Source organism: Rhincodon typus, chromosome 28 (assembly GCF_021869965.1).
Source record: "Rhincodon typus isolate 14 chromosome 28, sRhiTyp1.1, whole genome shotgun sequence".
NCBI classification, from domain to species: Eukaryota; Metazoa; Chordata; class Chondrichthyes; order Orectolobiformes; family Rhincodontidae; genus Rhincodon; species Rhincodon typus.
In genome coordinates this window covers 6,727,887-6,753,697 of record NC_063359.1, presented here as the reverse complement: position 1 = coordinate 6,753,697, position 25,811 = coordinate 6,727,887, and the positions used below count along the sequence as shown (strand labels likewise).

Below are 25,811 nucleotides of genomic sequence, written 5' to 3'. Positions count from 1 at the left end.
TGGTGTTCATACAGGGTTTTATTCAAGGATATGCAAACAATTCAGCTACACCACTAATCGTTTCATGAGCAGTGAATTTGTTTAACGTGGCACAGTGGGTGATATCCCAGCCTCTGTGCCAGATGCCTTGGGTACAAGTCCCATTCCAGGATCTATTGACCATAAAAGGTGTGTTTGTAACATGGCCAAACGCAGACCATTAACCTGCGCGTTTGTCCAATGTGCTAAGAGTGGAAGAATCGGCCTGTGGTCGCTGCAGTGCAACACCTCCTTTGTTGTCACAGACTCTAGCCTGTACAGTGTCCCTCTTGTTTGAGAGACTAACGGACAGAGAGAGATAACATCTTAAATATATGATACTAAGGATTAGAATGTGATACGAATATCCATGGATACACAATAGTATGACCATGATGCAAAATATAAGAATTGTGTTTTTTTTTAAAAGTGCATTTGGGACACTACTTAGTTTTTGAGCCATTTACCATTCACCCAAAGTTTTATTCCCTGTCTTATCTGGTGCCAATATCCCTCTTAAATGATGGTACGCTATCCAGTGTTGGGATGTGAACATCTCTGGTTATTTTCTATCCATCCCCAGCCGCTCTTGAAAAACCTCTGGCAACTCACCTTCTTGAATACTGTAATCTAAATTATGAATGCAACCCCACAGCAACGTTCCTTCTGAGGAGCAACCTGAAAGTTTCCATGCACAAGTCGCTTGATTTGCACTAAAAGATTGAAAAGTGTTTCACGTGCCAAGGAGGGAATATTGTCCCACTCTCCTGTTGAGTGAGGATTTTGGCCCAGCAATAATGAAGGCACAAAGATATCCACGAGTGTTTAGGAATTAATGTGGAAATAATGGTTTCCCACTGTATCTGGTGCTTTTACAAAGTCTCAGTGGAGGTTGCGGATTTGGGAGCCATTGTAGAAGAGCCTAAAGACACCAAATTCTACCCATGTCTGATACCCATTCACAGGCACCTTGAAGCAGGAATGAACATGGGTAGACAACGGCCTAGTGGTATTATCACTGGACTGTTAATCCAGAGAACCAGGTAAGGACCTGGGCTCGAATCCTGCCATGGCAGATGGTGGAAACTAAAGAATCTGAAACTAAGAATCTAATAATGGCCATGAGTCAATTGTTGATTGTCAGGAAAAGTCCATCTGATTCAATAATGCCCTTTAGGGAAGAAAACTGCCATCCTTACCTGGTCTGCCCTACATGTGACTCCAGACCCACAGCAATGTGGTTGACTCTTAACCAGTTAGGGATGGGAGATCAATGAATTGAAAAAGTGTGCTACTTTGATTGGTTTTTGATCATCTCCAAACTGGTAAACTGAGACTAACTGGAGCATTCCCAACACTTCCCAGTCTATTAGCTAATGCAAGATTCCTTAGTGATTGTACTTGGAATGAAGGTCTTTCTCGGCTGACTTCTGTGCTGGATTTAGAAGGGAATTTACAATTAGGGCATGGGAAAGTGAAGCAAATTCTCAGTAAATATGAAAGGGGATCCTCCAAACAGTGGGAATTGTGATGAAAAGCACTTGTCTAAAATACTCAACTTTATTAATAGAAGACGCATAATTTTGCCTTATTTTGAATTGCACAACAGAAATCATAAATCAGAAGTGATAAAGATAGCTTATTCTTGGTAAAACTACTAACAACATACAAGGTTTAAAGATTAGGCATTTGAAACACTAAATACACTTAAAAGCTTGATCTCTTAAAGTAGTGAAACCCCAACAACAACTCAGGAATCAGACGTCCATGGGCAGACTCAGAAATAGCAAGAACTGCAGAATTCTGAAGAAGGGTCCTGACCCGAAACGTCAACTTTCCTGCTCCTCTGATGCTGCCTGACCTGCTGTGTTCCTCCAGCTCCACACTGTATTGTCTGTGGGCAGACTGTCTTCTATGTATGCTGAACTCAGATCAGTACTGTAGTCCGTTAATCTACAGTCTGCACTGATTATTAATATAAAAAATGTAAAGATACAGCAGCAAAACCAGGGTGTAAGTTTCAGTATCTAGATCTGGAAGTATTTCATACGGTGGGCTTTTAAACACAACTGGACTGGCATTGCCAACCCTTGAGGATTTGCAAGTTAATCTCTGAGGCACAAAATTTGAACAAATCCATGAGAAAAATCATTGGAGCATGAACAAAAACAAAATCCTTTTTTTAAACACATTTCTTCATTAATTGTACAATTATTTGGAATGTTATAATGTGATTTTTGACTGTGCAGAGCTGTTAGAGGCAGGTCATTCCATCTAGATCACATGGAGAGGAGGGTAACATGCAACTGAACTAATATTCAATGCTCACAGAACCCAAACCATCTGTAGCAGCAAAGTGGTCACGTTAAACATTGGAAGGGACGTGAAGCCACCCCAATTTCAGAGCAGCACCAGAAGAACCGTTTCACAGATTTCCACATATTATCGCTCTTGCACCATCAGGACAAACAAAGAACAATACAGCACAGGAACAGCCCTTCAACCCTCCAAGCCTGCACCGACACATTTTGCCCTTCCATACTAAAACTGTCTTCACTTACAGGCTCCTTATCCCTCTATTCCCTTCCTATTCATGTATTTGTCCAAGTATTTCTTGATTGCTACTATTGTGTTCGCTTCCACGACCCCCTCTGGCATTCCAGGAACTCAACACCCTTTATCTGAAAAACTTGCTTTGTATATCTCTTTTAAACTACCCCCCCCCCAAATAAAAAACCTTGATCCTGTGCCCCCTAGTAACTGACCCCTCCACCCTGGGAAAAAGCCTCATAATTTCCACTCTATCTATGGCATTCATAATCTCTCAAATTTCTATCAGGTTACTCCTCAACCTCCCGTGTTCCAGTTAAAACAAACCCAGTCTATCCAACCTTTCTTCATAGTTAAAATCCCCCATACCAGGCAACATCCTGGCCAACCTTTTCTGTCCCCTCTCCAAAGCATCCACATCCTTCAGGCAGTGTGGTGACCAGAACTGTATGCAATATTCCAAGTGTAGCCGAAATAAAGTTCTATAAAGCTGCAACATAACTTGACGACCCTGATACTCAATGCCCCCTCCATTGAAGCAAGCATGCCATAGGCCTTTTTTTACTGCCTTATCTACCAGCGCTGTCACCTTCCGTGATTTGTGGACCTGCACACCCAGATCCCTCTGCATATCAATGCGCTCAAGGGCTCTGATCTGTATTCTACCTCATCTCTTGTAGAAGACAGTTTTAAATTTTCACCATTTTTTTTTAAAATGATGAACAATGTCCTAACTTCTGCAAGAACTCCGAATTTTTAACGGTCACAGCAATTTGCACCTCAGGTGAAAATGGGACTGACTAGTAATCAGTCGAGCTTGTAATGTGGTTCACTTGCTGGAAGCAACATATATTCATACTCAGGGCCCCTTTTTCTGGCTCGTCCTTTGTAGATTAAATGGAAGCCTCAAGCTCCCTGTTGCTTTCCCCATAGCAACACCTCCACCAATCAGAGTTAACTCACCACCCAATCAGCACCCTCTGTTCTCCCACCTTTATCTCCTTTTGTATAAGATGTTGTGATTGTTTGAAATTTGACATTCTTGTGTTTGTCCTGATACAAGTCAAAAAGCCTCAGCAACATATCTCTATTCAGCAACATTCAAGCTCTGTACTACTAAGCAAATGATTAAATATATTGCGACTGCTGTTATCCCTGACAGTTAATAGGAAACACAAAGTTTTCAGAACCACTTCCTGCCTAAATAAACTTCCAACCACAACTTTGGAATGGGCAGCTCCAGTGTTACAACAGAAATGAGAACAGGGGCCCTCGCTGTGTAGTGATAGTGTCCTCACCACTGGACCAGGAGGCCTGGGTTCAAATTGGCACCTACTCCACAGCTTTACAATGACTTCTCTGCACAGATTGATTAGAAAAATACCTCGTTCACACCTCATGTTCTTCACTGCCTCACAAGACAGTCCTTGGAAAGTGGTAGCAAAAGGCTCAAAATATTGTTATTGAAGTGTTTTGGAACATCCTGAGGCTGTGAAAGGCGCTGTATCAATGCAATCATGTATCTATCGCTAGATAATCTCTTCATGGCTACCTTGGCAACAACAGAATAATTCTAATTTGGGGACGTGTATAATCAAGGTTGAAGTTTTTCTATTGGCAGAATGGGAATTTGATAGCATCCTTCATCAGCATTAATCAATGATAATTAATATAGCTCTCCCAGAATTAATGGAACTCAATAAGAATGAAAATTAAGCAGCATCTAAGTCATAGCCTGTAACAAAAAAATCTCATCAGAAAGTTAAATTCATTATACAAGTGATTAATTGTAACTCTACTATGTAACGTTCTGACTGTTAATTAAGATTGTACCCTAAATGTGTTTAACAGACACCCTCACAAAAATGGCTGAAATCTGATGCAAGTTGGGAAATTAAATACATACATTCAATTACTTACTTACTCTTTAATAAATCACACTCTGTCTCCGTGATCAGCAGTTTTATCTAGCTGGACATCTTAACGAATGATGTATGTTGCCGGACCTTCGCTAAATACAGCAAAGTTCCCGGTCACTTTTTCCTGTTTTATTTCCATTCAACAATGCAATTTTTTTTTAAAAAAGTGTATTTGCCTGTGGGTGTGGGTGTCACTGGCTGGATCACCATTTATTACCCACCACCATTTGCCTTTGCGAAGGTGGTGGTGAGCTGCCTTTTTGAACCACTGTGGTCCATGGAATGCAGGCAGCGCTAGGGAGGGAATTGGCAATTCATTAGAATGAGGTAAAACTTGCCTTAACATGACTTTATTCCAATCATCTTTTTTTCACTTTACTTTCTTTTGTATCTTAGCTGGTCCAAAATGTTTCATTTTTCTCTGGACTCCCACCAAGCTGCAAACTCTACATGTGGACTTCTAGAACAACAAACATAGTTTTCTTTGAGAAAATGTACATTGTTAATTCCACAAAACCTTGGTGGCCATGTTATGAAACATCTCAATTCTTCTGGAGACTAGACTTGCACAAAACACAACCTCCCCATCCACGCCACCTCTAATTTTCTCATTAACTACAAACACTTTTATAAATAATACACAAAATTAACTTTTTGCAACTTCAATTTAAACTTTTTTTTTGGATGTGTTGGCAATATTTCACTAACAGAGAATTCAGTGGTTTTTGTGAGGATGTCTTTATACAGAGTCAATGTCAGATGATTGGAATCCTCAATTTAAAAGTGCACTAATGATCTAAAGACTGACTTGCTATAAATTGTGTAAAATCATTCCCAGGCAAAGTTGAGATTTTGAGGGAATTGTATTATACCAACATTAACCCTATTGTACATTCCCCTCATTTCTTAGATGTCAATTGTAAAAGACCTAGAGACCTGGGTCACAGTAGCAGGTTGCATGTATGCAGTTTTGCAGTGAGGTTCAATGCCCTGTTAAGAATGGAAATTTCAAATAAACACAAAATCCAGCAGTAGAAGTTGGTGATGTACATAAGAATGTCACATTCGGTCAAAGCTTGATAGTTTAAATCTCCAACTGGGAGACATCATCTCCCAGTTACTGATTTTGCTCCATGTCTATCTGAATATTTAGCAACATTTCGATATGCCAACTTGATCTCCTCTTCATTAGGGCAGGTATTCATGAATTCTTCACATTTCTCCGCATTCTTCAGGTATCTACACAGGCCTGAAAGCTCCTTTGGGATTGTAAAGTTCCGATAATGCTTGCACACAACCTGTTAAGAAATTAAATGATTATCAGTGACATCCAAGCCACAATATACCATGTGAGCACTGAAGTCAACATTGGCACCTAACTATAGTCAGGATTTCCAAGCTCTCATTCTCTACTGGATAGATATTTCCTCGCACTTCTTCAATATTTGTCTGATCACAGAGAGATGAAGAAATTATAAGATTACATAATTCTGCAGCCTAGAAACAGGTAATTTGGCCTTACAGGTTTATGCTGATATTCATTTTTAACAAGTGTCTCTCCAACCTTCCTCAACCATCTCTCAGCAAAGGAACAGTTCTATTTCATCATGATTTTTTTTCCCCTGAAAAACCAAGCTATGTGAATACTGTTGGGACCATGTATATTTACAAATTATGTAATTTGGAATACATGTTTGGACATGATTCAGTTGCAATTGTTTGGAACTAGGAAGTCAAAATGTTAAAGAAGACTTTGATGTTTTTGCTGTTTACCAAAAGACCATAATACCACAAGACATGGGAACAGGAGTAGGCCATTCAGCCCCTCGAGCCTGCTACACCATTCAACAGGATCATGGCTGATCCGACATTCCTCACATCCACTTTCCTATCTTTTCCCTGTAATCTTTGATTCCCATACTAATCAAGAATCTACATATCTCAGCCTTAAACAGACACAAGAATCTGCCCCCACAGCTCTCTGTAGCATGGAGTTCCAAAGATTCACAACCCTCTGAGAGAAGAAATTCTTCCTCATCTCAGTCTTATTCTTAGACTATGCCCTCTGGTCCTAGACTCTCCCATAAGGAGAAACATCTTCTCAGCATTTACCCAGTCAAGCCCCTTAAGAAACCTATAAGTTTCAATGAGATCACCTCTCATTCTTCTAAACTCCAGTGCGTAGAGTCCCAACCTGTTTATTCTTTGGTCATAAAACAATCCCTCCATACCAGGGATCATCCTCGAGAATCTTCGCTGGACTGCCTCCAATGGAATGATATCTTTCCTGAAATAAGGGGACCAAAACTGCTCACAGTACTCTAGACATCCTCTTCACCAGCACCTTGTACAGTTGCAGGAAGACTTCCCTACTCTTATATTCTGATCCCCTTGAAATAAGGGCCAACATTCCATTAGCCTTCCTGATTTCCTGCTGTACCTGCATGCTAGCTTTCTGTGTTTCATGTATAAGTACCCCAAAGTCACTGTGTGTTGCAGCTTTCAGCAGCTTTTCTCCATTTAAATTTCAATTTGTTTTTTAAGAAGTGTCTTTGGAAAGCAGTGTTCAGAAAAGTTTTGAGACACAGATAGGGCATGAGTTTTATTGCTTTAGTTGTTGAGCATACAGACCTGCAAAACCTTGACGGATCTAAGCTGCTTTCACCTAGCAACAGCCTCTGGACTGAGGAGCTTTTTCAGTACATACATAAAGGCTATGAACAGTTGCTAGAAAGATTTGCAGGGATGCAGGACTGTGTGTGTCTCTCTTAGTAAGAGTCACAGCTTGGAGCTATAAGCAGTTCTCTCTATATCTCTCCGAGTAGCTTCATAATTAGATAAAGTTTCATATATCAGTGCCCCTATTTCCCAGGTGAACCTGAAATATAATCTGAAGATTTTCCATATTCTATGACTGTCAACAATCAGATCTCATCTACAGGAATTCAAATGAACCATGAAAAGTCAACCCATTTTTAAATACTGCGAGGTGGGTATGTCTATGACCTGTCTGTCAATTTGTCTATGTTTAGGATTGAGGGGGATATTTGTTAATTTGCAAAGTAGCTTAGTTGATAATCAGTTTGCCACTTGTTTTGAAGAATACATTTACCTGAAATAAATGTATAATTTTTGAGTTTATTGAAAAGACAGGTGAACAGTCAAGAGAAACAAATCAACCATTAATGGGTGATTGAATATGATTATTGCTCTTTTGGCACAGAGAAATGGTCTTCAATTCCAGTGCGCTCCTCCATCCAGAGTGCTAACAACCCTGGAACAAGCCCATTAGACCTATCTTAAAGTACACAAAGCAGGGCCCACGATCCATTCTGTAGTCCGACAACATATAATATAAACTAACTGCTAGGACATCAAACTCTATGAAATCTCATGGCATCAGGTCAAACATGGACAAGGAAACCTCCTACTGATTTTCACCTGTTCCCCCCACTTTAGCTGATGAATTAGTGCTCCTCCATATTGAACACCACTTGAAGGAAGCACTGATGATGGCAGGGGTACAGAATTAACTCTGGATGGGGAATTAAATATCCATCCCCAACAGTAGCTCAGCAATACCGCTATTAACTGAGCTAGTTGAGTCTTAAGGGGCATAGCTGCTAGACTGGGTCTGTGACAGGTGGTGAGGGAACCAAGAGAGAAAGACCTATTTGAACTTATCCTCACTAATCTCCCTATTGCAGATCAGTTCATCACAAAAGTATAACAGTTTATCACAATCAGTCCATGCAAAAGCAAAAGAAGACAAACAAACTAAACTCTACCGTGAGAATAAATAAAGGTGAAGCAAGCTCCAACATTCAGCACCTGGAACAATTTCGATTTGCTTGCCTTTTACTCATTGGCTGGTGAAGTAAAATTCATTCAGAAGCAGTTACAATGGTCCCTTAGTTCAGAATGAGCCTCACCTTCCCATGCCAACACATACCTACGTACATGCAAGAAACACATTAGAAGCAAAAGTAGGCCACTCATCCCCTTGATACTGCTATCCTACTTGTTAAGATCATGGCTGATGTGATTGTAGTGCCTGTCTGCCTCCTGCATCCTTTAAATCTCTTGCCAATTAAGGAAGAGGTTAAGCAATAAACACCTCTTCTTTGGAAAGAGGGAGGACCAAGTGACGAGGATAAGACATTAAAACCTGACTCACCTGAACCACGTGGAGTTTGGGTAGGAGATTGCAGTCAGCCAATGTCAGCTCATCTCCATCCAGGAATAACCTCTTCGATGGGTAATTTCCATCTTCATGTGGCAGTGGGGTGTTCAGATATTGATCCAGCTCCACTAATGTTTTCAGGAATGCTGTCTCGCAAGCTGAACAGAGACAGCTATTAGCACAATGCAAGAATGTGTCACCAGTCACACCAGTCATTCTCAGCAGCAAGGGCTGCTCAACATCAAAAACTGCAACAAAGGCAATCGTGTGGATTCCTCCCATCACTGATGCCTCTTGCCTACTCCAGAAGGAAGTTGTACAATATGAGTTGAAAGAAGTGGGCCTTAATTGGTGTAGCACCGTTACAACATTCAGGTATGAAGCACATAGCTGGTAAACTTACCCTGATTCTTTTCAGGAAGTGGATTCTTAACGTAAGCTGAGAATTTCTGGAAGACACTATAACCTGCAGTCATGGATTCCTTGTATCTGACACTCAGTCTGGGATACCTATGGGAAAGAAACAAATCCAACTCTTTATGAACAATGAAGATAAACATTTAAAATAAAATGCCGCAGTGTTGTTGAATTGAATTGACTTGAGAGAGCAAATGTACCTTTATTAAAGGTTATTGATATTCATTGGTTCATCCTTTCAGTAAGGCACTCCGTAACAGAACTGAGTTGGCATGTGTGTTACCTGCTATGTACAGAAGTGCATAATAAAAGCTTAGGAGTGAACAGCAGATGGTATTATAACCTGAGGCAGTCCAATCCTGCTGTCATTACCCAATCTAGTTTATCTGTTGACTCTTAACTGTCTGCTGGAGTGAATTAGTAAGACGCTCGTTGTTTTATCTTGTGCTTTAAGCCAAGACTGCTCGTTCCCCATTCATGAGACACCAATTTGGAGTATCCCTGGATGTCTGCACATACATGTCCCCATGGCTGCTTGCTCCTGAACTCTAAGCAAGGCTTTTCAACTCTGTATGTACTGAAACATTCTTTTATTTACATCTGCACATGGCAGATGTTCAAATCTAGCTCTCGAGTGCAGTGTCTCTTTCCTTACACGCTCATTCTTGACTGCTGCCTCTCTCTTACTGAACCCAGAGACATGTGGTCAGTTACATCAATATGACTTACATATCATATCACATTGTATCACATCTCCACTCATATTTTCTTTACTTGGTCAACATGATTCCAGTAGTTTGCACTTTTTTAATTTACTTAGATATTCTTCACAATCATTAACATCATTATTAACACCAGAGATAGTGGGAACTGCCGATGCTGGAGAATCTGAGATAACAAGGTGTAGAGCTGGATGAACACAGCAGATCAAGCAGCATCAGAGGAGCAGGAAGGCTGACGTTTCTGAAGAAGGGTCTAGACCCGAAACGTCAGCTTTCCTGCTCCTCTGATACTGCTTGATCTGCTGTGTTCATCCAGCTCTACACCTTGTTATCTCATTATTAACACCAGGTTATTTTTTATAGTACTATCACGATCCTCCCCCAAACATCTCAAAGTTCAAGTCTCATAGGCTGAGGCAATGAGATCCAGTTCTGGTTCGTGTGAGTTCATCACTAGAGTGATGATGTTATACCATGTCTGGAATAGCTGTGTCACTCTGTCTGATGTAGCGTATGTGTAGCTGGCCCACATCCTGTAATAATTATACTCAGTCTCACTCATTGGCTTGAGTGAGATCAGTTCTCTCCTGTTCCTACTAAATATCCCTTCAAGTGTCCTGACAGTGCAAGATCTCAGTGCATCTGTTTCTCTGATGACCATGGTTTCTGACTTCCTTTCCCTTAACCAGACACTGTATCCTAGCTTTAAAGTTTTTACCCTGTGCCTTGAGTTGTACTGTCTGTGCTACATTTTGCTATGGCTTTTCTCTAATTGATTTATCTTGATTTATGCAGCACAGAACCAGACCCTTTGGTCCAACTTATCAACACCGACCAGACAGGCAATCTGACCTAGTCCCATTTGCCAGCATTTGGCCCATATCCCTCTAAACCCTTCCTATTCATATACCCATCCAGATACCCTTTGCATGTTGTAAATGTACTCGCCTCCACTACTTCCTCTGGCAGCTTATTCCACACACGCACTACCCTTTGCATGAAAACGTTACCCCAAAAGTCCTTTTTAAATCTTCCCCACCCCTTTAAACCTATGCCCCTCCAGTTTTGGACTCCCCCACTCCAGTGAAAAGACCTTGGCTTTTCATCCTATCCATGCTCCTCATGATTTTATAAACCTCCATAAAGTCACCCCTCAGCCTCTGACCTCAACGGAAAATAGCCCCAGCCTATTCAGCCTCTCCCTATAGCTCAAACCCTCCAGGTCCAGCAACATCCTTGTAAATCTTTTCTGCAACCTTTCAAGTTTAACGACATCCTTCCTGTAGAAGGGCAACCAGAATTGTACACAGTATTCCAAAAGTGGCCTCGCCAATGTCTTTTACAGCTGCAACATGACATCCAACTCCTATACTTAATGTTCTGACCAATGAAGGCAAGGCTGTGAGAGATTATGTTTGGCCTTAGGTCATAGTCTAAACCTGGTACGTCAATTTTAAACCTCTTCCCCACTTATCGTTCCATGGGCAAGTCTCCATTATTCAGTGCTGTTGCTCTGTAACTGAGTCAAGCTAATTCCCAATCTGGATTCTGAGGTGTCACAGACTTCACAGTCTTGGCTGCTCTTTTTGCCTCTCCATTCAACTGCGGATCGAATGAAGAACATGTCACCTACTTGACTCCTGCTTCCGAAGTAAATTCCCTGAAATCCTCATGTATGAGTTGCAGTCTGATACTAATTCTTCCAATAAAACATGCATGACAACAATCCTTTACAGTTCTCTGAGCACTGAGTCTGCTGTAGGTGAATGACTAAAGATGAAGTCTTGCCACTTCAATCCACCTTGAATAATAGTTGACTCAGACTAAGTACATTTTCCCTCTTAAATCAAACAAATCCATTGATAAAGTTTCCCATCGCCTTTTCTAATTTTGCTTTTACTTGAAGTCCTCTGAGGTCTCAGCTTGCTTTCAGAGCAGGTCAGAGTCAGGGAATCCTACAGCGAGTAAACCACCTCCTGACTCCTCAAAGCCCATCCACCATCTACAAGGCACAAGTCAGGAGTGTGATGGAATACTCCCCACTTGCCTGGATGGGTACAGCTCGAACAACATTCAACTCCATCAGGACAAAGCAGGCTGCTTGATGCACCATTCACCATCTTAAACATTCACTCCCTCCCCCACTGACACAAAATGGCAGCAGAATATAATATCTACAAGATGCACTGCAATAACTTAACAAGCCTCCTCCAACACCATTTTCCAAACCCATGACATTTACCATGTATAAGGACAAGGGCAGCAGATGCTCAGGAGCCCCAACATTTGCAATTTCCTTTCCACCATTCTGATTGGAAACTACATCACAGTTCCTGCACTGTTGCTAGGTTGAAATTCTAAAACTCCTTTCCTTAACAGCACTTCTCATTGGCAATTAGAGATGAACAAGAAACACTGACTCTCCCAGGATGCTCAGATTCCCTTTAAAAAACCATTCACAAATTATAACAACAAACGTTTATGTTATCCACATGTATAGAGTTGATGAGCTAATCTTTTTCATAGAATAAGGCACCTTTGATCCATAGCTAGTTGTCTGCTTGGCCTCAGAATGTATGTGAAGTAGAGTTTGTGGAATATTTTGTACAATACTGAAATTGCTGATTATGAAGCCACAAGGAAGATATTGTATTCAGGTCTTCAAAATCACTTTTGTTCCTTGAGTTTTTGTCGGCAAGTTCATTTACATACAGCCTTTAACATTGTAAAACATCCTAAAATGTTACACAGGACCAATCATTGGAGAGACAGCGGTGGTACGGTGAAAGTCAGTTCTGAGGAAGGGTAACTTGATCTGAAACATTAACTCTGATTTCTATCCACAAATGCTGCCAGACCTGCTGAGCTTTTCCAGCAATTTCTGTTTTTGTTACGATGAAAATCAAAGACTAGAATTGGCAAAGAGATCTAGGCAGATTGCAGGGCTGGAAGAGGCTGCCGAGATTTGGAGAGGCGAGGGAATGGAGCAATTTGGAAATAAAGATGAGCATTTCTGAATAGTACTCTGAATATCTGAATAGTTCAGCTTTACTGCATGCAAACTCTTAAAGGAAATTTCAGCACAGGCAAGGTTAACCGTTGCATAACTCGAGAATGACATTTTCACAAAAGATAGCTGTGGTTTGTTTTTGTTGGCAGGACATTTCAACTCACAAGCAACACCTTGAACAATGTTTCATTGCTATTACCACAAGTGTTCCCACTGTGTCAAAGAAAGAAGAGCTCCCGAAACGATGAGGCACCATTCAGCAATGAAAGCACATTCATTTCCCAACTACAACTGCAACAGTTATGCCTCAGGCTCTGCAACTTGTCCAACAGCAAGACAAAACACAATGGAGCCTTTTGAAAAAAGGTAATAGGTTCTTCAGGGGAAAGAATAGTCCAGGGGAAACTGACATTGTTCTCCACAAACAAAGAATGTCAAGGGGAGATGTAATTCAGAAATGATATAGATTTAGATTTTATTGTCATGTGTACTCAAGTACAAAAGTACAGGGATACAGTGAAAAGTGTCTAATGTCACCACACATGGCAACATCCAGGTATAAAAAACTTAGGTACAATGTAGTAAGAGAAACCCAGTTAAAAAGTTAAGTATTATCTTCATTGAGTAAGTGGAAAAATAAAGAAATAAGGTAATAGTTAACATTAAAGTCCTTCCTAATTTAATCTGAAAAAATAAAGTTAAAAGTTCAGCAGAACTTTGATGCTGTAGATAAGGAGAAATAAATGGTCTCAATTGTTCAAATAAGAGACATAGGCTTAAAGCAATTGGTAAGAAAGTCAGGTCAGATATATTTCTCTGTGCAATAAAATTAAGAACTGTGGGTGCTGGAAATCTGCAGCGAACACATAAATTGCTGGAAAAACGCAGCAGGTCTGGCAATATCTGTGGAGAGAAATGTACTTGTAGTCCTTTGTAGTTGCAATAGACAGGATTCAATATGGAATTGGATGCACAATTAAGCAGAAGTAATCTGCAGGACTAGGAGCGGGACTAATTGGATAGCTTTTTCAAAAAGCTTACACAGCAACGATGGGCCAAATGACCTCTTGCTCTGCTGTATAATTCTAAACTTTTCTGGTTATTGAGTTTTCAATGCCCTTCTCTATCTGGGAGTTTCCTCCTGTAATTCTCATGCTCTCATACCTGACATCTCAGCCATTTTCAGTTCCCACTGTCTCCGTTGGTTATGATAGAAAGTTTTGCTCATGTACCCAGAGACACACCTACCAAACCTCCAGTAACTTCTTTCTGTCTCCAAGAGGCAGAAGAATATCACTTCACGTCACATTTTAAACTTTGACTAATAGGCAAACGTGCTGAAGAACATATTGCGGTCTGTCATGACTTACTTGGGAGGGGCAAGAACCTCTTCGAGAAATTCTTCAATTTTGTTATTATCTGTCTTAAGATCACCGTTGTAAATGAGGACAGGCAGCTGACTCCCTGGTGCAATATCCTTAAGCATGTCTGGGTTCCTGCAAGGGAGAATATAGGGCCATTGATTATGCTTCAAAACACCTCGAAGGCCTATATGAAACCTGAGGCTCATCAGCAGACAACAAGCAGAAAGGATGAAGCAATGTGGCAGTAAAGATACTGTTCAGTGGCTGAGGGGATTAACATCAAAACAACATTTCCCATAACACCGTGACTTGGCACACCACAGAATATATCAGTATGATCACTCAGAGATGAACAGCTCGCATCTGATTTGCACCAACTGTTATTAGCACTTTGCCAGGAAGAACTGAATTGAGACTACATCAACTCCTTTCCCAGGGAATCCCAATGGTCAGCAGAGAACAAAAAACATTTGCATCCAATTGGTCTTTCAAATGTAGGAATGCATCATCGATCCTGTTCACTTATCAAAAAAGCAGTTTCAATGCAACTGATATATTGACCGTCAGGTTAAACCACCACCAGCCTAACAAGAGAGCAGCCATATGGTCTGGTAAGACTTGAGATTTTACCTTGTCTTAATGTGCTATTATCCCTGGACTGTTAATCCAGAGACCCAGGTAATGTTTAGGGATGGACAGATAATGAGCAGGGACCTAGGTTCAAATCCTGTCACAGCAGATTGGAAGTTTAATTCAATAAAAAAAGTCTAGAAATATGAATCTAATGATGACCATGAAACCATTGCCGATTGTCAGGAAAAAAACCATCTGATTCACTAACATAATGTAAGTTAGGGAAGGAAACTGCCATCCTCACCTGATCTGGCCTACATACGACTCTAGACCCACAGCGATGTGGTTGAACCTTAACTGCCCTGTGGGCAAATAGGAATGAGCAATAAATACTGGCCTAGCCAGTGATGCCCTATTCTCATAAACAAATTTTAAAAAAGAGAATCCAGATTTCATAAGGCATTTTACAGTTAAGCAGAAGTAGCAAAACATCTCCAGGTTGAAAGGACTGTGAATTAAATGGGAACTTTAGTGTAAAATTTCACTGGATTAAGGTTCACATAAGTGATCAGCCATGCACAAGCTGAAATATAAAACAGTGAAAGTTCACCAGTGACCATTCCTTCCTGATAAGTTAAAGACAATCAGCTCTGAATTAAACTTCACGTTCTCTAATAATTTCTTGCTCTTTGCAGTAACTGGCAAAAAGCAAACTTCCTCAAATAATTAAACATCATAAAGCATAGAATCCCTACAGTGTGGAAACAGGCCCTTCAGGCCAACAAGTCCACAATGACCCTCAGAGCATCCCACCCAGACACATCCCCCTATAACCCACCTAATCTACACATCCCTGAACACTGGGGGCAATTTAGCATGGCCAATCCACCCAGCCTGTGCATGGGGAGAATGTGCAAACTCCACAAGACAGTCACCTGAGGCTGGGATTGAACCCAGGTCTCTGGTGCTGTGAGGCAGCAGTGCTAACCACTGAGCCATCATACCATCCCTAAAAGCCCCAGGCTCTCAAGCTTGCCTTCTCTGAGGACTGAACTCAGGGCCTTCAAATTATGAGACTGACACACTGCCTACTGCTTTAAGAAGGCACAACATGTGAAATAAAAGACTGGCATAGAAATATTGTCAGGGCTCTCTTGGAGATGTTCAGGAGAGAGAAAGATGAGAATCAAATCTGAAAGAGGCAAGTTGGAGGGGAGGGCAATAGATAATGATGTTGCAGATAGAACTTGAGTGTACTAAATGTTCAGGCATTTATGGTAATCAGTTACAAGAGTGCCCATTGTCACATCCTCTTGTGTCCTGGATCAACATTCAGTTCACCTGAAACAGCACCCACCTCTTCATATCCACTGTGTTAATGGTGAAAGCAATTTTCTTTAACCAGAGTATCATGAACAAACGTTGGGAGAACGGACAGTTCCCAATGGTCTCACCATCATCGCTGGCCTGTGCAAAAAGGAAAGATTTTGTTGTTATGGCGGCCTTTGTTCAGTTAGCTGCAGCAAAGTCCTGGCACTTTTTATAACTCTTCAAAACGAGAAACGCTTGCATAACTACGGGTATTTTGATGTCAGTATTAAGTGTGCTAAAAGACAAAGAAATGGCATTAAAGAGAGGTCTGAAGAAAATGATATGCACAGTACAGAGTGGGATTGAGGAAGACGCTCTATTGAAATATGGTGCCCAAGCCTCAGCAACTTTGGATGGTATTGGAGCAGGAGGGAGACAGTGTGGTGAAGGGGGCAGAAAATACATAAAAAGGAGAACATAAGAAAGAGAATTCTTCACTAACATGCCTTTATCAGTCTTAAAGCTGAGCGCTCATGCAAGGCATTATTTTAATAAAATCAACTGGTTGTTTTGGCTCACAGTGATGAAATCACTGGGCCTTTAAGATTGTCGCCTCGCAAAATATGCTAGATCAGATAAGACTACCATGCGAATTTCTCAGGAATGAAGTAACACTGTTATGCATGAGGAAGTTGCATAACTATATAAAAATGTTGTTGCTTTGGAAATGGAGGCATGTTGGACAGTATGTGGCCACTAGATAATAACTTCCTGCGACAGATGGAATATAATGCTATGATAATTATTACAAAGCATTTTACAGAAAACTAGGGCTCAGTTTGTGTCAAGAATTTCCTTAGGAATCTACATTTCATCAGAAACTTTCACATCCTCAGGATAATCCAAAACAGTTTGCAGCCAATGCACATGTAGGAATGTGATAATAGGTGACATGCCAAGTATGATTCAGTGTTTTATGAAGCTGATGCGTGACTTCTATTGTCTTTAACATTTCAGGCATGCAGGATGGTTAAACTTGCCATTATCACAACTTCATTCCAAGGTAAGTAGAAAATAGCTGGAGAAAATAGTTCAAAGAACCAACAAATTTTTTTCTACAAGTCACTGTGGAAACCATTTGGTGCTTAGGTATACAGAGAGCCATCAACAGACATTAGTTGATTCAATCACAGAAATATGATTCAATCAGTAAATTCCCTGGGAAAATAAATGTACAAATTTTAATGGGAAATGGGATGGGGTAGATGGAAAGGTTGCAGTGATCTCCAGCTTTTTACTCTGAGGGTCTGGGTTCAAATTTAGCTCACCCTCAGTTGTACTATATGCAACTGTGCATGGACAGTGAAGGGGAATCCCCGAATCAGACATCATCGCCCAGCTCTCTGCAAATCCAGCCTCAAACAGTAGCTCCTTCTATTCCTCTCCGCACTTTTCAAAGACAACATCTTTTTTCAAATAAAGTTCCACCACCATTAAAATTCCACAACTGAAAGAAGAGGGCAGCTAGTTGGCAGAACTGGGCATTGGTCCAAATTCTGCCACAGTGTTACAGAGCATGGAAACAGACCCTTTGGTCAAACCAGTTCGCGCCGACCATTATCCCAAACTAAACTAGTCCCACCTGCTTACTCTTGGCCCACGTCCTTCCAAATATTTCTTATTCATGTACTTATCCAAATGTCTTTTAAATATTGTAACTGTACCCACATCCACCACTTCCTCTGGATGTACATTCCACATATGAACCACTCTCTGTGTAAAAAAGTTGCCCCTCATGTTTTTTTTAAAATCTTTCTCCTCTCACCTTAAAAATATGTCCCATCATGTTGAAATCCCCAAACCTGCCAATTACCGTATCTATACCCCTAATGTTTTTATAAACCTCTATAAGGTCACCCCTCAACCTCCTATGCTCAATTGAAAAATGTCCCGGTCTTTCCTTATAATTCAAACCCTCCATACCCGGCAATATGCTGGTAAATTTTTTCTGAACCCTCTCCAGCTTAATAATGTCCTTCCTATAACAGGGCGACCAGATCTGAACACAGTACTCCAGAAGAGGCCTCAGCAATGTCCTGTACAACCTCAAGACGATGTCCCAACTCCAGCTAACTCAGGATGTCAACCGTGATTAAAAGTAATTCATGTCATGTCATGCCTTGTCCTACTCTACAAACATTAGTCGGCCAGTTTTTGGGCTACTCAGTCCACCTATGCTAATTGTAATGCAAAAATTGAATGCTTGACTGTCAGTCAAACAGCCTTTCTTTCATATTTGCAATATCATTACATCTGGCAAAAAGAAACGTTTGAACAAAATGAACAAAGAAACAATCTTTGTTAGTGTCCCTGCGATTTTCCTTCAGGGTTACACACGACAGTGTCCTGGAGATCGATTATAAATACCTGACTCCAGGTGAATCCTGAAGGATTGGCATCCCTGCAGTAAACTCATGTCACAGAATAAAAACTCTCCCAATTCTATCCTGTGCGATTTCTGGGCACCGTTCTCTCTAACACCCTCATTCTATTATCTTGCTATACTCGTACAATAATCTCATGATACGCTCAGGTTTGTCCAAAACGTGCTTCATTCACAAAAATTGTAAAAGTTTATTAAATAACAGTTTAAATGTGATATTGCCTGCCATGTGCAGGAAAGGTTCCTCTCAATAAATTACATGAGCTGCCCGATAATACCTGCCATTGTGGGTTACCATTACAATGTACATTTACATTACATGCCAAATACTTTCTGGTGCATTCAGCCTAAGGACTTTTATATTGCTTCCAGTCCACAGAGCACTCTGCTGGGAGGGTCCTGGAAGGTGTTTTTTTCTCCACTGAGCCCTTGTGGCAACTACCTCAAGCTTTAGCGTGTCCCTCAGCACGAAGTCACAGACCTTTCACTGTTCCATGATACGATCTAGTTAATTCTTACAAATAATAAGCTGGGACAGCACAAAGAGCAGATTCTCTCGCACTACCTCACCCTACGTTGATGCATTCCACACAACTGTCACACTGATTTTGCTCAGTCACTTTCTGATTGGCAGTTGTAAAAAGATTAAATAGCACTGAACAAGATTAGTTCACTGCTTTGACAGGCAATAAAGCACTTCAAATGTAAAATCAAATAGTTGTACATTATTCAGTTTTTTGTGAGCCAGAAATACCAGCCTTGTAAGCTTTAAGGTATGCTTTTAAATGTTTGTGAAATAACATCAACAAGAAAGCTACCTTTCCTCAACATTTAGTTGATGCTGAGAAAAGTAAGGGAACTTGCAGTTTTATTTTGTTCATGGGATGTGGGTTTTGCTGGCTGGGTTAGCATCCCTAATTGCCCTTGAGAAGGTGGTGGTGAGCTGCCTTCTTTAACCACTGCAGTCCATGTGGTATAGATGCACCAGTTGGGAGGGAGGATTTTCCAGTGACACTATATCTGCTACCCTTGTCCTTCTAGATGGTAGAGATCAGGAATTTGGAAAGACCTGTGGGAAGAGCCTCGGTGAGTTGAACAAACCCAAAATAGGACAAGTTGTTGGATCTTGTCTCTAAGTATCTATAATGGCTAGAAGTCTCACCAAGCCAGTGGACAAGGAATGCTGTTGTGCAATATGGAAAATATCATAATCCTTAAGGAGAAGGAGCATTGATGCTGGATAGTGAAACATTTGAATACCAGTGTCAACCACCAAATCAAGTGTTTATAGGGACTAAGGTGCACAGCTGAGGCCAACAAAATTGACTCTGCCATAAAGGAACTGAAAGAATGACACTTGGGTCTTCAATTGTTTCAACATTGACTTCCTTCATCTTAAGGAGTTGTGTGTTTGAAGCAAGGCATGTCTTGTAGTCCTCCATGGGGCATTTATTCATTACTACCTTGTTACACGTTTTAATATTAACTCTGCTCTTTTTGTACACAGGGACAATTTTACAGAGATATACTCCTGAACGATGCACTGCCAATCATTTATAACTCTGCAATGACAGTGCTGAATGTTGGGTGTCTTCATTGAAATGTAGTAAGTTAGAACTCCCTATACCACTTGGCACAAGAAAACACTGTTCCCTGCCTCACCTGAAAATCTGGTTGCAACATTGAAAGATATAAAACTGGAAGATACTTATTTGAGAGTTACGGGATGGCAAGACCAATTTTCAAAAAGTTGGCTGGGTGATTGTTAAAGATAGCAGCTCTATCTGGATGCCAATATGGAGGAAACAGTTCAGAGCTCATGAAAAATACTGCCTGGTCTTGTGGAATGACCTACCACAAGGAATAGTTCTGAAACAGTAGTGAAGCTAGTTGTGTACAAGAGGGAGAGGAATAGAAGGATATGTTGGTAGGTTTCAATGACATAGAGTGCGAGGAGGAGTATAAACACAGGCACAGACCACTTGAACTGATTCCTGTGCTGTGAACTCAATATTAAAAATCGTATTGTTGAACATGCTCACAGAGCTGTGGATTTCAGGACTACACTGGACAATGGAATCCTTTCACATTTCGACACAGCATATTCCAAATGAATGAGTACGTGCCCCTGCTTAAAACACTTGACAACATCCAAACATCAATTCCAAAGTGACAGCTGCTTCTATACCAATACCTCCCTCTCAATTCTCATTCCCTGATTCCTCTTAAAGCTCAACGCATTGTCACACGGGGCAACAGTTGGCACTCCCCCACATTCATGTTTACAGCTGAGGAGGGGGATCATGTAAATACATTGGTTTTCCCACTGCCTTCCTGACCTGGCCACAATTTACTGGACAGTGGGCAAGGCTTTCAGCAACCCGCCTGGCATCATGCCAACTGAGGCAATCAATGGCCACTATCTTTCAGTTGGCAGGAGGAGGCCTGTGATAAAGGGGAAGCCTGGCAACTAAAAGTTGTTTTTGGGCCACCAGTGAAAAAGGTGGTGGAGCATGTGGAAGATCAGGACGTTAATGACCCAACTGTTTATGTTTTGAATCCTTTCCAAAGTTGTCCACAAAACTCCCTTTTGTAAAACTCGACAAAAATTAAATTAACAATGTATGACTGATGAGACACAGCACAATAGGGACGGTGAAAATTAACTTGAATTGAACATCTAATTTTCTTTTTATGAGAAGTCACCAAATTAATCGTATTCTCGCAAAGAATGAATTCTCATCATTTTGTCTTCAAAAAAATCCACAATTTTGTGGCAGTTGTCATTCATTTAGGGCCAGACAGGGACCACACCAGGACTATTGTGCATCTTTGTGGTTTCCTTATCTGAGGAAAGATGTTCTGGCTATGGAGGGAGTGGAAACAAAGGTTTACAATCTGATTCCTGGAATGGCACAACTGATAATAAAGAGAAACATGATTGTTTGGGACTATATTCATTGGAGTTTAGGAGAATGAGGGGTGGGGGATCTCATTGAAACCTAAGCAGTTCTAAAAGGATTGGACGGGTTAATGCAGGAAGGATGTTCCCAATGACTGGGGAGCCCAAAACCAGGGATCACAGTTTAAGGTTAGCGGGTTAGCACTGCTGCCTCACAGCGCCAGGAACCCAGGTTTGATTCTGCCCTCAGGCAACTGTCTGTGTGGAGTTTGCACATTCTCCCCATGTCTGCGTGGGTTTCCTTCAGGTGATCCAGTTTGCTCCCACAGTCCAAAGATGTGCAGATCAGGTGGATTGGCCATGCTAAAATGCCTGGTGTCCAGGGATGTGTAAGGTGAGTGGATTAGCCATGGAAAATGCAAGGTTACAGGGATGGGCAAGAGCAGTGGTGGTCTGGGTAGGATGCTCTTTGGAGTGCCAATGTGGACTCGAAGGGCTGAATAGCCTGCTTCCACTGTGTAGGGATTCTATGATTTAAAACTGAGATGAGGAGGAACTTTTTCACTCAGAAAGTAGTGAGCCTGCGGAATTCTGTGCCACAGGAACCGGTTAAGGCCAAAACATTGAAGAAGGAGGTAGATGTAGTTCTTACGGCTAAAGCGATCAAAGGGTATGAGGAGAAAGTGGGAGCAGGTTATTGAGTTGGATGGTCAGCCATGATCCTATTGCGTGTTAGAACAGGCTTGAAGGGCCAATTGGCCTACTCCTGCTCCTATGTTTAATGTGTTTTTTCTACATCAGATGCAGAGTGCTAAATAAGATGATCAGCTTTGAGAGTAACTGGGAAATACCAGGGAGAGGTCAACTCGAGTGAGAAGTCCAATTGGGACAGAAAAATACTAGAAGTGACTAAACAGAAACACAGGCACTGTAAACACAATGTCTTGAATCATATGAGGAGTCAGTATCTCATACAACATCAGCAGTGAATGAAAGTTCCCAAATGGAACAATACTCCGCAGCTGGAGAGAGTTAATGAAGAACCAGAGAAGAACAATAGACTAAATGGTAAGAGCGCAGAATAACTGTGAAAACTGTTTTGTAGTAATGCTCTATGTTGGTCAGAAAGTACTACAACAGGTTACAATTAATGGGACACATATACTTGCTGTTTTGTAATCCCCAGTCGTCATTTCCACCTCACCAACCTGTACTAGTTATCATTTGCAACTTTGAACTCACAGGCCTGTCCTCTTGCCAGGTTTGAGATAATTTATTTTCATCACATTTGTCAAAGGTATATCTGCTTGTATTTTCCTGCTTTTGCTGCTGCAACATTGTAAGTTATATGAGAAGGCAGCTTCCATCATCTTCTCCAGGGCAACTAGCGATGAATAGCAAATGCTGACCATGCTTGTGATGTCCATATGCCCGAGAAAAAACAAAAACAAAACTAGGAGTTGGTCACACTTTGCTACACCTCATTGGTGCCTTTAACTCCTTGGAAAGAGTAATGTTCATTTTGAAAATGTGTAGATTGTATAGTTAGTTCCCAATGAGTTAATAATACGGTTGCCAACATTAATTTTTTCAGAATCCATAATATCAGGCGTAAGCAACAGGAGGCACTGGAGAGAACAGATGGTGCTGCCATCAAATATCACTAAGAGCTCTGCCTGTAATGAAGAAACCTTGCTAGCAATCTAATCCTAAAATCACTCAGAGGACCCTTTATACAAATCAACCCTTCGATAGATTTCAGTCCGCAACTTGTACCTGTATGTTCACTTCTCTATACCTAACCAACCTAAATTCCGATTAAAATCCAGTCTGTAACTTAGTAACAAGTTCAATTATTTATCCTTTTTATGCAAGTCCTCAAAGAGGTTCCAATGGTTTATCAGTACACCAAGATGTTAGTGTGACTCTCAAAGGCAAACAAAACAACAAGCTCAAGAGATTAGTGCAAACCATCCGATTAAGGGAAGGGTACAGATGGAAGATTAAAAGTTGATAGAAATATATTAGACTGACTAATGAGACAGAAACAGGGGAAACTGAACATGAAATGTAAATGTGCTAAATAATGGATTGAAATAATTTGGTCTTGCAAACAGTGCTAAATGCATTTCATCAACCAATTGGAATACGTGGGGAGCAATTGTAAACAAACAGTGACAGGGATGTGTGAAAGGTTAAAAGATGGAAATGAAAATCAAAACAAAATTATTCTTGTACACTGTCTGAAAGAACGCATCTCAGGGCGGAACCTCTTAAAGCTGAACAATAGATGGCAGAGATCAAGCCACCTGGAACTATTACCTCAAATTAAAACAGGTAGATCTAAGCAAGCAGAAAGCAAATAGAGAAATTATATGTCAGGAAAGAGCTTTCTTAGGATCGTGCATTAGGCTAAAGTATCCACAACAGAAACTGCTTGGCCTCTGAAGAAATGATTAAACTTTCATGAGCAAGAAATGCCAATTGTTCTCACTTATTCGAAATGCAAAGTTCAGAGTGGTAAAGCATTTTCTGCAGAGAGAACTACATGAAGAGCAGACCAAAACAAATTTGCTATCATTTCAAAGCCAGTTGGATAATTCCTATCATTGGATAAACATATGGATGATAATGGAATAGTTTAGGTTAGATGGGCTTCAGATTGGTTTCACAGGTCGGCGTAACATCGAGGGCCGAAGGGCCTGTACTGCGCTGTAATGTTCTATGTTCTATGTTCTATCGTTTTTACAACAGACTTGCATTTCAAATTTGATCAAGGGAGGAAGTTTAAATAAATTAAAATTAAAATAAATTTTGACATAAGACTTGAATGCTTCCAGATCAGCTCTTACCTTAATGAACAGCTCGATTTTGGGGTCCTCTGCCATTCTCTCTCTGTTGTATTCAGCAATTCGCTCAGCAGCTCTTTTTGACAGTAAATCCCCGACTTTCGTGGTTGGCTTCTTATACACTTACCTACAAGACCACACCCAGCAGGGTCAGAGAAAGCTTGAAGCCTTTCAGCGCAAGCTGCATACGGCTCAGGAAATGTGCTCACGTCTCAAAACTATTGGGTCAGAAGAACTTGTGTTCTGTTTCTTGCAGAAGTAGAGGTGTTTTAACGATCTCCGTGATCTGAAGCACCAACTTTTGTTTGCTGGTTGTTTGGCGCGCTGTTTAAGCAACCTGCCTCCCAGAAACTGAAAGGGTGTGGGAGGGATTAGTTGGTAGTTTTTCTCCTCCCATATGGTGCTGATTTCAGGTTATACACAGCAAATGACTGATTCATGGAGCTGAGTGCCTGGAATGTGGAAGTGATGGTTGTTGACGATGGGTGTAATCTGATCAAATAATTGGTGCATACCAATAATTCTGTTCAAAGCAAACCAGATGTATTGGATATTATTGAGGAAATTAATATTGTTTTATATTCAATAGTTTTGGCTCAGGTCTTCCAGTATCTGTATTAGCAGCAATTGGATGTGGTTATTGTAATGAACCTGTTTGGATATGTTACAACACAGAAGTGGAACTTGAAGCTGAACCAGGAACAAAAACAGAAGTTGCTGGAAAAACTCAACAGTATGGCAGCATCTGTGAAGAAAAATCAGAGTTGACATTTTGAGTTCGGCGACTCTTCCTCAGAACTGATGGTAGTTTGGAAAATGTTGGTTTATACGCAGAAGATAAGGTGGAAGGAGGGGATAAGGAGTAAACTATAGGTGAGGATAGAGCCCAAAGAGACAGAAGACAGTTGGACAGACAAAGGAGCTGATAACAATCTGGCCAGGAGGGTGAATAACTGTAATGGAGACTGTTAGTGGCTAACAATAGATAGTGTGTAACACAGTGTGGAGCTGGAGGAACACAGCAGGTCAGGCAGGATCAGAGGAGCAGAAAAGTCGATGCAACAAGGTGTAGAGACAACAAGGTGCAGAGCTGGATGAACACAGCAGGGCAAGCAGCATCATAGGAGCATAAAGGCTGACGTTTCGGGCCTAGACCCTTCATCAGAAATGGGGGAGGGGAAGGGGGTTCTGAAATAAATAGGGAGAGAGGGGGAGGCGGAAAGAAGATGGATAGAGGAGAGGATAGGTGGAGAGGAAACAGACAGGTTGAAGAGGCGGGGATGGAGCCAGTAAAGGTGAGTGTAGGTGGGGAGTTAGGGAGGGGATAGGTCAGTCCAGGGAGGACGGACAGGTCAAGGGGGCGGGATGAGGTTAGTCGGTAGGAGATGGGGGTGCGGCTTGAGGTGGGAGGAGGGGATAGGTGGGAGGAAGAACAGGTTAGGGAGGCGGGGACGAGCTGGACTGGTTTTGGGATGCGGTAGGGGGAGGGGAGATTTTGAAGCTTGTGAAATCCACATTGATACCATTGGGCTGCAGGGTTCCCAAGCAGA

At 41.2% G+C, this 25,811-nt stretch overlaps 1 protein-coding gene across 1 annotated transcript; it reads right to left on the bottom strand.

Annotated features, from left to right (window-relative positions):
• Positions 1-24,648, bottom strand: LOC109938922 (chloride intracellular channel protein 4-like). Its single transcript, XM_020537219.2, has 6 exons — positions 24,265-24,648; positions 16,114-16,223; positions 14,190-14,315; positions 9,074-9,180; positions 8,665-8,828; positions 1-5,785 (listed from the first exon to the last, which is right to left on the bottom strand). The coding sequence occupies exons 1-6, from the start codon at positions 24,298-24,300 to the stop codon at positions 5,594-5,596; spliced, it is 735 nt and encodes a 244-aa protein (XP_020392808.2). The 5' UTR covers positions 24,301-24,648; the 3' UTR covers positions 1-5,593.
• Between the last annotated feature and the right edge of the window lie 1,163 nt (positions 24,649-25,811).